Source organism: Bos taurus, chromosome 4 (assembly GCF_002263795.3).
Source record: "Bos taurus isolate L1 Dominette 01449 registration number 42190680 breed Hereford chromosome 4, ARS-UCD2.0, whole genome shotgun sequence".
Lineage (NCBI taxonomy): Eukaryota > Metazoa > Chordata > Mammalia > Artiodactyla > Bovidae > Bos > Bos taurus.
The window spans coordinates 85,750,637-85,765,793 of NC_037331.1; the positions used below are offsets into that span (position 1 = coordinate 85,750,637).

Sequence of the window (15,157 nt, forward strand, 5' to 3'; positions counted from 1 at the left end):
TTGGAGCTTCAGTTTCATCATCAGCCCTTCCAATGAATATTCAAGATTAATTTCCTTTAGAACTGACTGGTTTGATCTCCTTACAGTTCAAGGAACTCTTCAAGAGTCTTCTCCAGCACCACAGTTCGAAAACATCAATTTTTCGGTGCTGAGCCTTCTTTATGGTCCAATTCTCATACCTGTAACATGACTACTGGAAAAACCAAGAAAAATCAAGATTGTTGGGAGAAATATCAATAACCTCAGATACATAGATGATTCCACCCTTATGGCAGAAAATGAAGAAGAACTGAAGAGCCTCTTGATGAAAGTGAAAGAGGAGAGTGAAAAAGTAGGCTTAAAACTCAACGTTCAGAAAGCTAAGATCATGGCATCCAGTCCCATCACTTCATGGCTAATAGATGGGGAAACAATGGAAACAGTGTCAGACTTTATTTTTTTGGGCTCCAAAATCACTGCAGGTGGTGACTGCAGCCATGAAATTAAAAGATGCTTGCTCCTTGGAAGAAAAGCTATGGCCAACCTAGACAGCATATTAAAAAGCAGAGACATAACTTTACCAAGAAAGGTCCATCTAGTCAAAGCTATGGTTTTTCCAGTATTAAGGATGTGAAAGTTGGATGCTTTCGAACTGTGGTGTTGGAGAAGACTCTTGAGAGTCCCTTGGATGGCAAGGAGATCCAACCAGTCCATCCTAAAGGAAGTCAGTCCTGAATATTCATTGGAGGGGCTGATGCTGAAGCTGAAACTCCAATACTTTGGCCACCTGATGTGAAGAACTGACTCACTTGACAAGACCTTGGTGCTGGGAAAGATTGAAGGTAGGAGGAGAAGGGGATGACAGAGGATGAGTTCGTTGGATGGCATCACCAACTCGATGGACATGAGTTAGAGCAAGCTCCAAGAGTTGGTGATGGACAGGAAAGCCTGGCATGCTGCAGTCCATGGGGTCACAAAGAGTTGGATAAAACTGAGCAACTGAACTGACTAACTGCAAAAAGCATAGCTTTGACTATATGGACCTTTGTCGGCAAAGTAATGTCTCTGCTTTTTAATAGGCTGTCTAGGTTTGTCATAGCTTTTCTTCCAAGGAGCAAATGTCTTTTAATTTCATGGCTGCAGTCATCATCCACAGTGATTTGGGAGCCCAAGAAAATAAAGTCTGTCACTGTTTCCATTTTCCCCCCATCTATTCGCCATGAAGTGATAGGACTGAATGCCATGAACTTAGTTTTTTGAATGTTGAGTTTAAACCAGTTTTGTCACTCTCCTTTTTCACCTTCATCAAGAGGCTCTTTAGTTTCTCTTCATTAGAACCTAGTGTTAACCCAGATTTTTTATTTTAAATTCCAGAATGACATAAGGAAATAGTATGGGTTTTAGAATCATACAGACTTGTATCTGAAGTCTGACCACACATGTGGTAAATTACTTAAGTGTTATTTGTTTAGCACTGTTAGTGCAGCTAACACCTTCTAACTCATAGCTGTGTTGTATAAGGTACATAATGTGCCCATTGGCACACGCTATTCAGTTCTCATCATAGCTTCATTTATTGAGCCCTCATTGTGGATCATGCATGATTCTTCATTGTTTATGTGTATTAATGTGTTTCATCCTTTCAACAGTCTTGTAAGACAGGCTTTCACAAAGAGGAAACTACCCAACTAGGGGTTTAATTTGCCCAGAGTTACAAAGTGGTGGGGCCGAAATCTGAATTCTGCAGTCTTACACAATAGCATTCACCCTTAACCACCATACTATTAATCATATTAAATCCAGACCCTTCTATTGCTTTTTCATGTGCCACCCTGGCCTCAATGACCCTGTTTTCCAGGACTCAGACTTCATAGGTGAACTATTTAGTATGTAACCAATTTCAGGGGCATAATAATGGATAACATCTGATGTAGCAAATAAATGTGACTGATGTTTTCAGAAAAGAAATCCGACTTTAAGAATTAAATTTAGTAGCATAGTGTACAGTCTGAATTATGACTTTTGTTATTGATACCCAGGACACTTGCTATAAATGAACAAAGAAATGAATTAGAATAGGATTATATCATGTACATAATATGTGACTTACTACAAAAGGAAAACTTGCAGCTAACTCAAGAACTTATTCTTTCCCAGGAATGATTTCTTAGTTATGCCAGGCAGATGTCTGTCATCACAGAATATTCTTTTTATTTATAATTTTTAAAAAGTAGTAAATGATTTTACTATTTTTAAAAAGAATAAATTGCAAATTGTTTCCATATAGCTTTGTGGTTTTTCTTTTGATTTGGTCTTTGCTGCCACATATGAGATTTTCACTCACAACCTCATCATAGAAACACGTGATCTCATACTATTTCTTAGTTCAGTATTTTTGACACAAACTAGTCATCAAAACAGCTAAGTTGGCAAAAAGTTTTGGTAATTATAGAAAACCCCGGATGAACTTTTTGACCAACTCAAGAGATTCTCCTGATCATGGGTTCATTAAGGCATAGTTGAAGAGATTTCATTAAAAACTGACTTTCTCCTCAGAAAATTAAAGCTCTGAGATAGCTGAATTATCTGTAGTATTAACAGTGACAACTTGTTAAACACTTTTCAGAATCAGCTTTACTAAATGATAAAAAGTTATTAGTAGAACACTGCGATACTGATAATGAAAATAAGGAAATCTAAAGTTTTTGCCAAAAATTAGTTTAGTTTGTCTATGCCATTATTTTTTGACTTAATACCTACTTACTAGCCTCCCAGAAATCTGTATTTCATGGAACATATTTTGGGAAACATATAGCCTTCTCTGAATTATTATATAATTTTTATTTTTATTTCAATAAAGATTTTAGAGTAGAATTAGCATTTTGAAACTTTATGAAACACCATGCATGCATGCGTGCTAAGCTGCTTTAGTCGTGTCTGAGTCTTTGCGACTCTGTGGACGGTAGCCCACAAGGCTCCTCTGTCCGTGGGATTCTCCAGGCAACAATACTGGAGTGAGTTGCCATGCCCTCCTCCAGGAACTCTTACGGACCCAGGGATTGAACCTGTGACTCCTCCATTTCCTGCATTGGCAGGTGGGTTCTTTACCACTAGTGCCACGTGGGAAGCCCATGAAACACCAAAGGAATGATAAAAAAAAAAAAAAACCAGTGGCCAGTCTGTAGAACAGTTTATTCTCCTAGATATTATTTTTTCCCCAGTCATCAGCTTTAAGTGTTAAATCATTTAGTCTTATCCCAGCTCCCATGACAAGGAATACCTGGTATAAGGGAGGGGAAATCAGTGAGATTTAAGCCTGTCAAGTGCTATGTCCGTTTTGGTTTTGACCTGTCAAAGTCAGTCAATACAGTGGAGCCCAACACAGATGGCCTTTTAAAGATAAAACACCGAGGAGCAACCAAGTATCAGATCTGGGCAGGGTAACAACTGCAGAGTTCTAGAACAAAGCCAGGCCTCTTACTTTAAAGCAACATTCCCTACAGCTCGGTTCTGCAAGGCCAGGCAAGCATATCTGATTGGTGACAGCAGAATCCCACAACAGCTGTTGACTCATGCAAAGAAGTGAAAGACTGTAGAGATCAACTTGAAATGCCACGTGGTTGTGGATTATGGAGAAGCAGTGGCAGAAGGCAGGTCCGCTGGGCAGACGAAAGACCCACTGGTTTCAGCTAAGTGGAGGGAGGCATCCTGGGGCAGACACACCACAGCAGCCTTTGGAGGCTAAATCTGTGGAGACTTAGAGAGATGTGATCTATAAGGACTCACTCATCAGACTTGGCTTTGAATGAAAGAGGTATTTCATCCCACACAGGGAGTTATGACCACCACTTACCCAGTAATGATCAAATCATGGCAACAGTATTCAAGTTCAGGAAATAATGAGCTCATGTAAAACCTCTGGGGAATTTAAGACAAGCTCAATGATAATCTTATATCTTGAAATTTCTCCAGGACGCCTGCTTATAATGGGGTCATGGAGTCTTAAGTTCCTCCATTAAAATGGGCAACCCTTAATTCTGCATTGGATGCCAAGGAAGATAGCACATATTCCACAGGAAAATGCCCACTCCTTCCTGGGCAAGCTTGCTGATAACTGACACTATCAAAGCTTGAGCTGATATGGCGGGAGTAGGTTCTGAGATAAACTGCTCCAGAGTTTTGTAACTGACACCATATGTTTTTGCACAGGCCCCAAACACAAGTAGGCAAAATCCATTCCCAGTTTGCTCCAGATAGTGCTGTGCATTTTATGGCTGAGGACTGAATCCCAAGCTAATGGTCACAGCAAGGGGGAAAAAAAAAAAAACCAGCAGCGATTTATAAATTAGGGTGCAGATATAAAGGATGCCCACGTTTTTGTAAGCATTAGAATGGGAGATCAGCTGCTTTGAGCCACCATCACCCCTGCCTGCCTCCATTGTTTCCACTGCTTGGAAGCCCACCAGCTCCCATCTGCCTGGTGAACTCCAATAGAGTTCCAGTTATAATCTCTTTTGTAAAACAGCGTCGATCTTGTTCCTTTGTGCCAATCCTGTGTCCAAAACTATTTTCATTACCACCGTTAAGTGCTTTCTACAGCAATTGTGTGTTTACATATCTGTTTTCTCTGCTAGAACTCCATGAGGGCAGGGGCTGTGGCTGGCCTGTGGAGATGCTGAACAAATGTCTGTTAAAGGAATCAATTGAAACAAAACAAATGAATAAATGTCATAAACTATAAACGTCTTTGGAGAACTGAAAATACACGACAAATGAGTACTGATGGCTTTGAAAATCACGTGAAAACTGTATTCCTTGATGATAGGCAGTAATAAATATTCATTGTCTACCATGGAAATCAATGTTGTCTTTAGCTAACAATTAATTTTGTAATGTGCTAGTATTCAAAACTAAAAATTATTTGAGTAACAAACCATAAGCTGGAAAGGTATTTGGAGGCTTTTTATTTTTCCACCAGAGGGAATAGATTTGGCCTGAATCATACACACCCTTGCCTAGTCCCCACTTGTGACCAACTGTAAGCATTTAAAGTGCAGCTGGTTATGTTTAGAGATGCCATCTGCAGCCATGAAAAAAGAGTCTTCCCTGATGAAGAGTTAATTGGTCTAAATGTTTCATAAACATGATCTTCATGTCTTAGTACAGTGTGTTTTGTTTTATCTTGTTTTGTTTTTCAGTCTATGAAGCATGGGCTTGAAGTCAGATAGACCTATGGCTTCCAACTCTAGCCACTCTGCTTGCTAAAGTGTTTGATTTCAGAAAACTTCTATGAAACTCTACACATCTTTCTTTCTTCATCTGTTGAATAAGGAAAATATGCACTTCAAGCCATTGTAAAGATTCAGTGCAGTGGTGTGTTGGCTGTGCCTTCCCCCATGCTTGGCATGATCTGGTTTTTTTTTTGTTTTTTTTTTTTAATTAAAAAGTTTTTTTTGGCTTCATGGCATGCAGGATCTTAGTCCATCAACCAGGGATCGAACCTGCACCCCCTGCACTGGAAGCATGGAGTCTTAACCACTGAACCACCAGCGAAGTCCCTAGGCTCTCTGTTGATTCAATATAAATGGCATTTCCTTTGATCCTCGCCAGATCACCAGGAGATTTTTATCTCCTGAAGAGTTAGTCCAGAAATAAAGTAGGTTTTTCTTTAGCCTGTAAACTCTCCTCCCACAATTCCTATAAATTTTAAGAGCAAAATACTTGTGGATCAAACTCTATGGGATATCGACGAACGCCAATAAGATGTGGCTAATTGCTCTGCTGTATGAAAGAAACTCCAACAAAACTTTGTAAAAGGCTTTGACTGATTAGAACATTCTTTTTGCCCTTCAAGAAAATTCTAAAATATGGTGATCAAATTACATGAATATTTTCACTTTTAATGTTAATGTTAGAGTTACAGAAAGTTCTTAAATACACTCAACCCGGTTTCCTCTAATATTAAAATTTTATACAACAATGGTACTTTATCAATTCTAAGAAGTTAGTATTGGTACAGCATATTTACTCAACCAAATATTTTATATGAATTTCACTAGTTTTTCCAATGATATTTGTTTTTCTGGTCCAACGTTTTTCATTGCTCTTAGCTGTCATGTTTCTTATCTTCTTTAACCTATGACACTTCCGCAGTCTTTCCTTATCTTTCATGACTTTGATACTTTGGAATAATGCAGGTCAGTTATTTTGTAGAATGCTTCTCGATCTTGAATTGTATCGTGGTTTCTCCTTACTAGATGAAGCTCAACATTTGTGGCAAGAATACTGCAGAAATGATGTGTTTCTCTTGATCACTTGATGAGGGTAGTGCTCACTGGGTTTCTCCATTGTTACATGTTTCCTGTGTAACTACTAAATATCTTAGGGGAATGACCTTTAGTCTGATTAACATGCATTAAAATATAAGACTATGCAAAGAAAGGATTTTCCTGTCAGAACACAATTATTCTTTTAGGTATCTCATTTTACATTGTTAGGATATGTTTATACTAAAAAGTAATATTAAATTTTGACCTTGTAATATCACAGCAGTTTTGATGCTCAGTTTGGGGTGCATCAGCATTTTCTTCTACAGAATTAAGCTACATATAGCGTGCTTTGAGCTTAACTGTAAATGTACAGGTTGCTGATTAGTGAGTCTTTAAAAATGCTATTTATTATTCTAAAAATACTATTACAGTCTCAAAGGAGGTGGAATTTATCAATTGAGACATGTAATGATAGAATTATTTTGTAACCTAACATATTTCATGTCACTTGGTTTAAGTTCCCCCAGGTTTTAACGTCTCACAATTCTAAGGATCACTGTATGTGTGTATAGGTGTAGGTGTCTTTGTACAGAAGTTACCAAGATGACTGAAGTCAGGAAGTGCTCCCATGATGTTCAAAATTACTGTAACTATATGTTTTATTAAAATATTCAGCTCTATTTGTGCCATTCGTATTTCCTACCAGAGCTAGGAAAACCACAACATATGGGATCTTAGTTCTCTGACCAGGGATTGAACCTGTGCCCCCTTCACTGGAAACATAGAGTCTTCACCACTGGACCACCAGGGAAGTCCCAAGAGCTGCATTTTTAACAATCACAACCTTATATACGTTATTAGTGGACTACTTATAAGTGGGGCAGTCCGTGCTGCAATACTTCTAATAGCAGTTATGGTCACTGTGACTGATCACTGTTTCCTGAGAAGACCTGCTTGCTGGTTTATATATAGCAAACATTTGTTATGTTTGGTATCACATTCTTGATAATACACATCTTTTAAAATATCTCTGTAGCCTACTGCCTATTTTCACTCACCATAGTATTTCTTCTTCAGTCTACAAATAATTAATTTGCTCCTTTGGAATATGACATAAGCTTTTCTTTCTGTCAATGTTATTATTGTTCTGTCATTTCCCAAACTGATCCAGTTTCTTCAACGTGCAAGAGAGTCCATGGTTATACATTCAGCTCCAATTCCACATTCTTTGTTCACAAATCAAAAAGAACTGAAGTTCTTCAAATATCCAGACATAAAATCATTCTTCTTTGTTTCATTTACATTCACATCTACCCTTCTGGACTCCATCTGGAACCCAAACCAAAAGTGTTGAAAGACCACAACAAAGGCTGCTTTCCTTGGAGCTCACCGGAAGTGGGAAGCATTAGTCATTTCACAGGCCCCTGTCTCACTAGATTTTCCAGTCCAAATTCTACAAATCCTGGAGACTCAAATGTATTTCTAAATTGAGAATATAGGGCGCCTTTCAGAATGGACTCCAGTGAGCAGGATCACATTGGCCTCACCCTGTTTAATTTGGAGACCCAACAGAGCTTCCCTGGTGGCTCAGTTGTAAAGAACCCACCTGCCGTGCAGGAGATGTGACAGGAGCCATGGGTTCGATCCCTGGATTGGAAAGGTCCGCTGGAGGAGGAAACAGCAACCCACTCCAGTATTCTTGCCTTAAAATCCCATTGACAGAGAAGCCTGGCAGGCTACAGTTCATGGGGTGGAAAAAGAGTTGGACACAACTTAGTGAATGAACAATTTAAGGTTAAAAAAAGAGAAAACTGTATATTGCTAGTTGAGGGATTTGTAATGCATGAGAAATATAAAGAAGTGTTCCAAATATTGAGGTCATATTAGTAAATTTAATTGACTAGAGCTAATTCATCTGTTTATAATTTGTTTCAATTTCCTTTGTTCCTGAGTTCATAGGGGACTAAAAATTCTTAGTATAATATACCACCACTTTTCAGCTGATGATTATTTAAGGAAAGAAACACACACAATGATGTTATATGATAGCTCATTACTACTTGGATAATGATGTGTTGTAAATAAGGCTATGAAGCCCAAAATACAAATAGCAACTCAAAACCTCATACACAATTCGGCTACCTAACACAAGTTCTATTATTTTTAAAAAACAATTAAAATTGAAAACTTGAACTCTTACTAAAACAGGATAACATCCACAGCCATACCACCCTGAATGCACCTGAGCTTGTCTAAAACAGGATAACATCAAGCATTGAAACACATCAATTTTTAAAGCAGTGTTGTTAGAGGTCCCTTCCGCACAAAGTAGAATGACTTGACTGGCTACTTAGTTTCATCAAAATTTAAAATAAGGCAATTATATAGGTAAACCTTGTTCACTGCAAATATTTTATTAGAACAAACTAAAGTCAAAATGTCCCTTACTCCTCCATAAAAATGTTTAATTTTGTACTGTCCTTTAAAAGAGCAGCTGCTTAGTAAAAAAATTTATAAGTTTTATAAAAGAGGACAGAGCCTAGAGACTTCTCTGATAAGAATCTTTAAACAGAAGAAAATTAAAGAAGCTTCATTCATTGCCATGATCCTAAATTTTGTGTCATTAGAGTGAGCCAAGGATTAAAATTATGAGTCCAAAATAATTTTACTGATCTCTATCTACTTGACCCATTCCAGTGTTCTTGCCTGGAGAATCCCAGGGACAGAAGAGCCTGTTGGGCTGCCGTCTATGGGGTCGCACAGAGTCAGACACGACTGACGCGATTTAGCAGCAGCAGCAGCAGCAGCTATCTACTTGCTGTCTTGTTCTCCAAATGCCATGCACTTGGAACTTGAATGACTATAATCCTCACTCAGTTTTAGAATGCTTCATGGTCCTCCTTCTACCTGGAACATGTACTCAGTTCCCTTTTAGTTATATTTCCTCTGATAAACTCTTAACTCTGTGGACACAGGACAGTATTAAATGACTATGCAGACCCATAGTCCTTCACAGCCCTCAGTAGGAACCAAAGCTGCCAATGTCTTGATTTGGACTTCCAGTTCCCAGAACTGTAAAAGAACTTCTCTTGTTCAAAGCACCCAGTTTGTAGTACAGGAGCCATAGGAAACTAATATACCTTCAAAGGAGCTACCAATACTTTTCTGATGTCCTGTTCTTTTACTTTGCCATTTTAAATGTTGTTTTCTTTGCTTAAATTTTCTTTGCTAAAAAAAAAAAAAACAAACATGATTCATACCAATGGTAAAATCTTCAAAAAAGTTCATTTTTGCTTCCCCATCTCTAGCCTACCATCCTTAAACTTCCAAGAAAGCCACTGTTCAGTGTTTCCAGTGTATCCTTCCGGAATCTATGTATGCACAGTCAAGCATATGCACATTTCTAGCACTTTATTTTACTAAATAAAATCAAGATGTATTTAATAATGTCCTGAAACGTGCTTTGTTGCTCTTAATATCTGTCTCTCCATCCTTTACTCTGCCTTCTTCTCTTCAGAGAATTAGTGTTCCATCATATGGATGTATAACTTGTTTTGCCAGTTCTCTGTTGATGGACAATTAAGGTGTATCAAGTTTTCTGTTATTACACAAAGTTCTCTAGTAAATTTTCTTGCACATGAATCTTTGTAAACTTTACCAAGTATATTTGTAGGATTCAATCTTAGCAGTGTAATTATATTTGTGAGTTATTTCCAATTATCTGCTAAAAAGTAAATACATCTCCTTTAATACGCATTTATATAAGTGCATTTTCTTTATGTAAAACATTCAGTTTTAGGATCACTGTGGTATGTAAAAGACGATTTCAGATGGACTATGCTGTAATGATTTATCGCTAATGTATACCTCAGCTGATTATTCTATACATATTCATTCAGTGTCTGATACTATGAATCTCCCAATAGCTACTATTTTATGGCTGGCTGACTACAACATAAGGAAAGCAGTTGTTAAATTTAGAGAAAATGTGAACATAGAAAATAATTTATCCCCTTGGAACAAGATAGTGAAATTATCTCATCAGGAACTTTGTGTCTCATGGGAAAAGGAACAGTCTTAATCTGAAAGAGGACTCTGCCTCTCTGGGAGAGGCAACTGTGCCAAGATTGTCAGGTTTGAGAGGTCATGACTAACTTACGAAGAATAGCATCATCCCCGGGAAAGGGAATGGGTCCCTCTGGGAAAAGCTGGATGCCACGAGGAATGACAGTATATTTTAAAACTTAAAATGTGGACATTTTTCATTATTTAGTGGAAGAAAGGGAGAACTGTTTGATCTTAAAAGATGATTCTATGGGGCCAGAAAGTAGGTAAGGTTTAACGATAACTACCCCAGATGGCTCAGTGGGTAAAGAATGCTCCTCCCAATGCAAGAGACATAGGTTTGATCCCTGGGTTGGAAAGATTCTCTGGAGGAGGAAATGGCAACCCACTCCAGTATTCTTGTCTGGAAAATCCCATGGACAGAGGGGCCTGATGGGCTACAGTCCAAAGAGTCACAAGACTCAGACATGACTGAGCGACTAAGCACACACACACCAGATCAAATAGTCCAATTTGATAATGCTCTAAAAACAAAGCAAAATCACATTAAAAATGAAAACTACTAATTCCTTTGTGGCCAAATACTTCTGTAAAAACTAGATGGACTTCCAGAAGAATTGGTAACAAGAACAGTGGCCGTGTATTCATGGGTAGGGCAGAGATCAAAGCCAAGTGAACCTTAATATCTTCTGTTAGTCACTAAGGCATTTCATGAAAAGTTAAGCAAATTTTTAAATCATTTATTATATGTATATATATATAAATATACATATACATTATATGTATATATATATAATACATATATATGTATAATATATGTATACATATAATACATATACATGTATGTATACATATATACATATATATACATATATAATACACATGCATATATGTATACATATAATATGTATACATATATACATATATATTATATATATCATACATATATATTATATGTGTATATATATATATATATATATACACACACACACACATACATACACTCTGCACATGTTTGAATGAGAAAATCTGTTAATTATCTAGTTACACTGTATTGAAAGCACTGACAGTCCATTCAGGAATTTATGAAGTCTCCAGCAAAGGGATACAGTCTAAAGGTGGAGCTTTCTGGGGTTAATTTTAAGCATCTCTGCTAACTTCTGCCTTTTCTAAACTAAGGGGCTCCAAGCCAGAAGAGCTATTATTCATTTACTTGAATATGCCTGAACTTGACCAAATTACTAATCACACCAGTGAAGAAAGAATGATGGATGCTAATGAGTTTTTCCCTTTCAAAAATTGTTTAATTTTTTATTAGTGAGGTTTATCACTTTTAAGATCTAAAGGGATAGTCAATGATTCATGTGGCCTGAGAACAGGTTTCATAAATACTTAGAGGAAGAGAGAAGTTTGGCTGCATGTTATATTTCCACGTTGGTTTGACCAGGGTTGTAAGCAGCAGGAGTGGTCACCCTGTCTGGCTCCCACTTACACTACATTTCTCTGGCTCTGTATATGTTTACTCTGCTATCATAGGCTTGTATGTGGGGTCCTGGGTATTCAGTGTCAACATTGAACATTTAAAAAATTATCATTCTCTATTGTCAGTCATTTGTTTCAGCAGCTCTGAAGTCAGGTCAGAACATGCTTCTATATTATTACAATAAATTTGTTCTAAGCTGCACCAAAGAGGACAATTAGAACAAATAAGATGGAGATTTCAGTTCAGGATTAAGAAGAAATTTATGATGATGAGCTGGATTATGCTTGAGGTCAGGGACCTGCTTTCACAGCAAGGCATTTTGCAGGTTCTAGGTATTAAATCAATACCTTTCCATTGGAAAGCTGTATCCAGAATTGCTCAGAACCACATCATGGATGATCATTCTCCCTCTGAAGAGTTTAGGGTAGATAACCTCAGAGGTGCAGCTCAAGAAAAAAATGACATATAGGTTATCAGCATATCATTTTTTTCAGTAATGTTTTTCTTTTGTGCCTAAGATGTCAGATAAATCCTTTTGTCACCTCATGACCTTTGACATGCAATTCCTTCTGCTTAAAATTCTCATCCCCCCTGAAGGATTTTCATATCCTTCAGTTCAGATATAGTCTCTCGAAAAGACTGGTTGTGACTAATATATCTGAAATAGCCTGCATCCACTCATCAGAAATTGAGTTTGGTTCCTCACAGGACAAGCCATCAGCACACCTAACAATCTGATTGATTGACAGACCAATGACATGTCCAACTTTGACAGAAGAGACCATCTGGGACCTTGGCACCTGCACACCCCAGAGACCCCAAACAAGCAATCATCTTTAGGCAAACTTTTATCTAAATCCAGACTTTTCAACATTATTTGCATTATTAGTAGATTGAACACAACATCTCAACATGAAATACCTGAATTTAGGTGATTGCGTGGCATGTTCTCAGTGTGTTTCATTTGGAATATATTATTCTGGAATGAAACAAGGTCTTCAGTTGTTTTCTTAATTATATGCCTGGGAAATCTTCCCATCTTAGTCCATTAGATCTGTCTTTATACATATTCTTTATGCATTGCATGAGGGTTTCTCTGGAGTAGACTTTAAGAACTCTAACTTTGGGGCTATGGAATCTGTGAATTTTTAAGTTTAGTGTAAATTACCTTCTGAAAAAGCTGAACTAATTTGCAGTGCTTATCATCAGTGTATAATAGTAATTATTTCTCCCTGCCCTCCCTAACATTTGATATACATATTTTTTTTGATATACATATTTTTTAAAATTCTGATAGATATATAATGCCATTAATAAAGGCCTTAAATAAAGGTCTGCTGCTGCTCCTGCTGCTAAGTCGCTTCAGTCGTGTCCGACTCTGTGCGACCCCAGAGACGGCAGCCCACCAGACTCCCCTGTCCCTGGGATTCTCCAGGCAATAACACTGGAGTGGGTTGCCATTTCCTCCTCCAATGCATGAAAGTGAAAAGTGAAAGTGAAGTCGCTCAGTTGTGTCTGACTCTTAGCGACCCCATGGACTGCAGCCTACCAGGGTCTTCCATCCATGGAATTTTCCAGGCAAGAGTACTGGAGTGGGATGCCATCACCTTCTCCGAAATAAAGGTCTAGTCTCCACTAAAAACAAATGAATAGATAGATGAATAAATAGGTATCACACATACATGAACATGTATCATTCATAGATGTTTATTCAGACTAAATCTTCTTACATCATTATAAACTTTATGCTATTTTAATTGCTTTATTATAATATAATGAACATTTTAACACAAATCATATTTCTAATTTTAATCAGTTTCCTAAACTTCAACTTCAGTCATGAATTAAAAAATGAAAATATGTGTACTGAATCAAGATTTTTAAAAGTCCTTACACTACCCCCATTCCTTTTGTTCCCTGATGCCCTGGATCTTTTGTGTGAGATCCAGGAATCTGAGTTGGTGGTTAGGACGTTTAAAAGTGTGAAAGAAGTGACCAGCAATTGCTCATTAGAGGCAGAAATACAGAGCAAAGAAGAGGTCAAACCAATCATTTCTCTCCATTACTGAGAATGCATGATATGAAAAGGGGGACAATTAACTCTAACCCTTTACACATTCAGCAAATATTTATCGTTGTCTACTGTACACCAGGGATGGGATTTATGTGTGAGGGGAAATAATTATCCATTCTCATGGAGTATTCAGTCTAGTGGAAAAGGCACAAATAACAAATGCAATTACCAAATGGTGAAGACGAAGGAAACAAAGGATGCTGATGTGGACAAAAGCTGACACATCACTGTGCTGCCGTTTCAAGAGACCTCAAACACCAAAAGATGCTCTCCGTGCAAAATTAGGAAGAAAGCATTCCTAACAGATATTATTGCATTTTAACCTGACCTTAATCTTGGTAGACAGGGAGAACCCGGTGAGAAGGGTGGCAGTGGAACCGGATGAGGTCGGTTAGATGGACACAGGACAGGCACAGTGCCTACAGCTTTGTAGGATCAGCTAAGAGAAAACAAGAGAAGCGTGATATACTGGAGAAGACGAGAGATTTCAAAGCCAATGGATTGCCCCTCTGCAATGCATATGGCAGACTACAGAAGGCATTGCTTGGTGCAGAGCATGCCTCTTCTCTAATGAGTTTCATTGCAGTGAGCTGTTACCTACCTACTTTTATAAATATGTAAAATGTTTTAGATAAAATATACATATTTGATTCCATTTCTAGCAAATTATAGATCTTAAATAAGTGTGCGTTGAAATGAAATGCATCTGTTAAATTAAGATTCTCCCCAAGTATTTCCCATTTGTTATCTCACAGCATCACATTGTCTCCCCTTAATGTATTGTCCTCTCTTATACTTTATTTTTTAATGAGTCAACAACACAAAGGGATATTTTTTAAAATAACTAACACCTATTTCTTTAAAAATCAGCAGAGCAATAACATGACTATCAATGCCAAAATAAAGATTAAGTTATCATTAGAATTTATATGAATCCCCTAATAGAAGCAGCTATTAATAGCAAAAACAACTATCAATGGATAAATATCAAGAGAAGGGTAAACATGGATTGCTCCCTTTTATCCATAAAGGTTATTTGGCAGAGGAAGTCGTATTTTTGAGGTTTTATTACTACAGGTCAGGTTAATTACTATGACAGCTAACTTTTATCATTTTAATGCAGGATTGTGGTTTGCTGATTCAGCCAGAGGAAACCTGTGGGTTACAGCCTATTTCCTCTGACTACATTGAAGCCATTTCACAGCCCGAACTAAAGACTTGTCCATCTGGGGATACAAAAGGTGACTATTACACTATCATTTCTTTTTAAAAAAAAAATCCCTTAGT

The 15,157-nt window shown here is 37.5% G+C and overlaps 1 protein-coding gene across 5 annotated transcripts in view; it reads left to right on the plus strand.

The window, feature by feature from the left end:
• The window catches only part of CPED1 (cadherin like and PC-esterase domain containing 1), a 324,686-nt gene that overhangs the window by 259,365 nt on the left and 50,164 nt on the right, over positions 1 to 15,157 (plus strand). For all 5 annotated transcript variants that reach the window (XR_003034399.2, XM_005205664.5, XM_015470366.3 and 2 more), the window contains one exon: positions 14,994 to 15,111. Coding sequence is in view for 4 of the 5 variants with exons in the window: in XM_005205664.5 (XP_005205721.1) it covers positions 14,994 to 15,111 (118 nt within the window). In the remaining variant the exon portion in view is untranslated. The remainder of the gene's footprint in view (positions 1 to 14,993; positions 15,112 to 15,157) is intronic.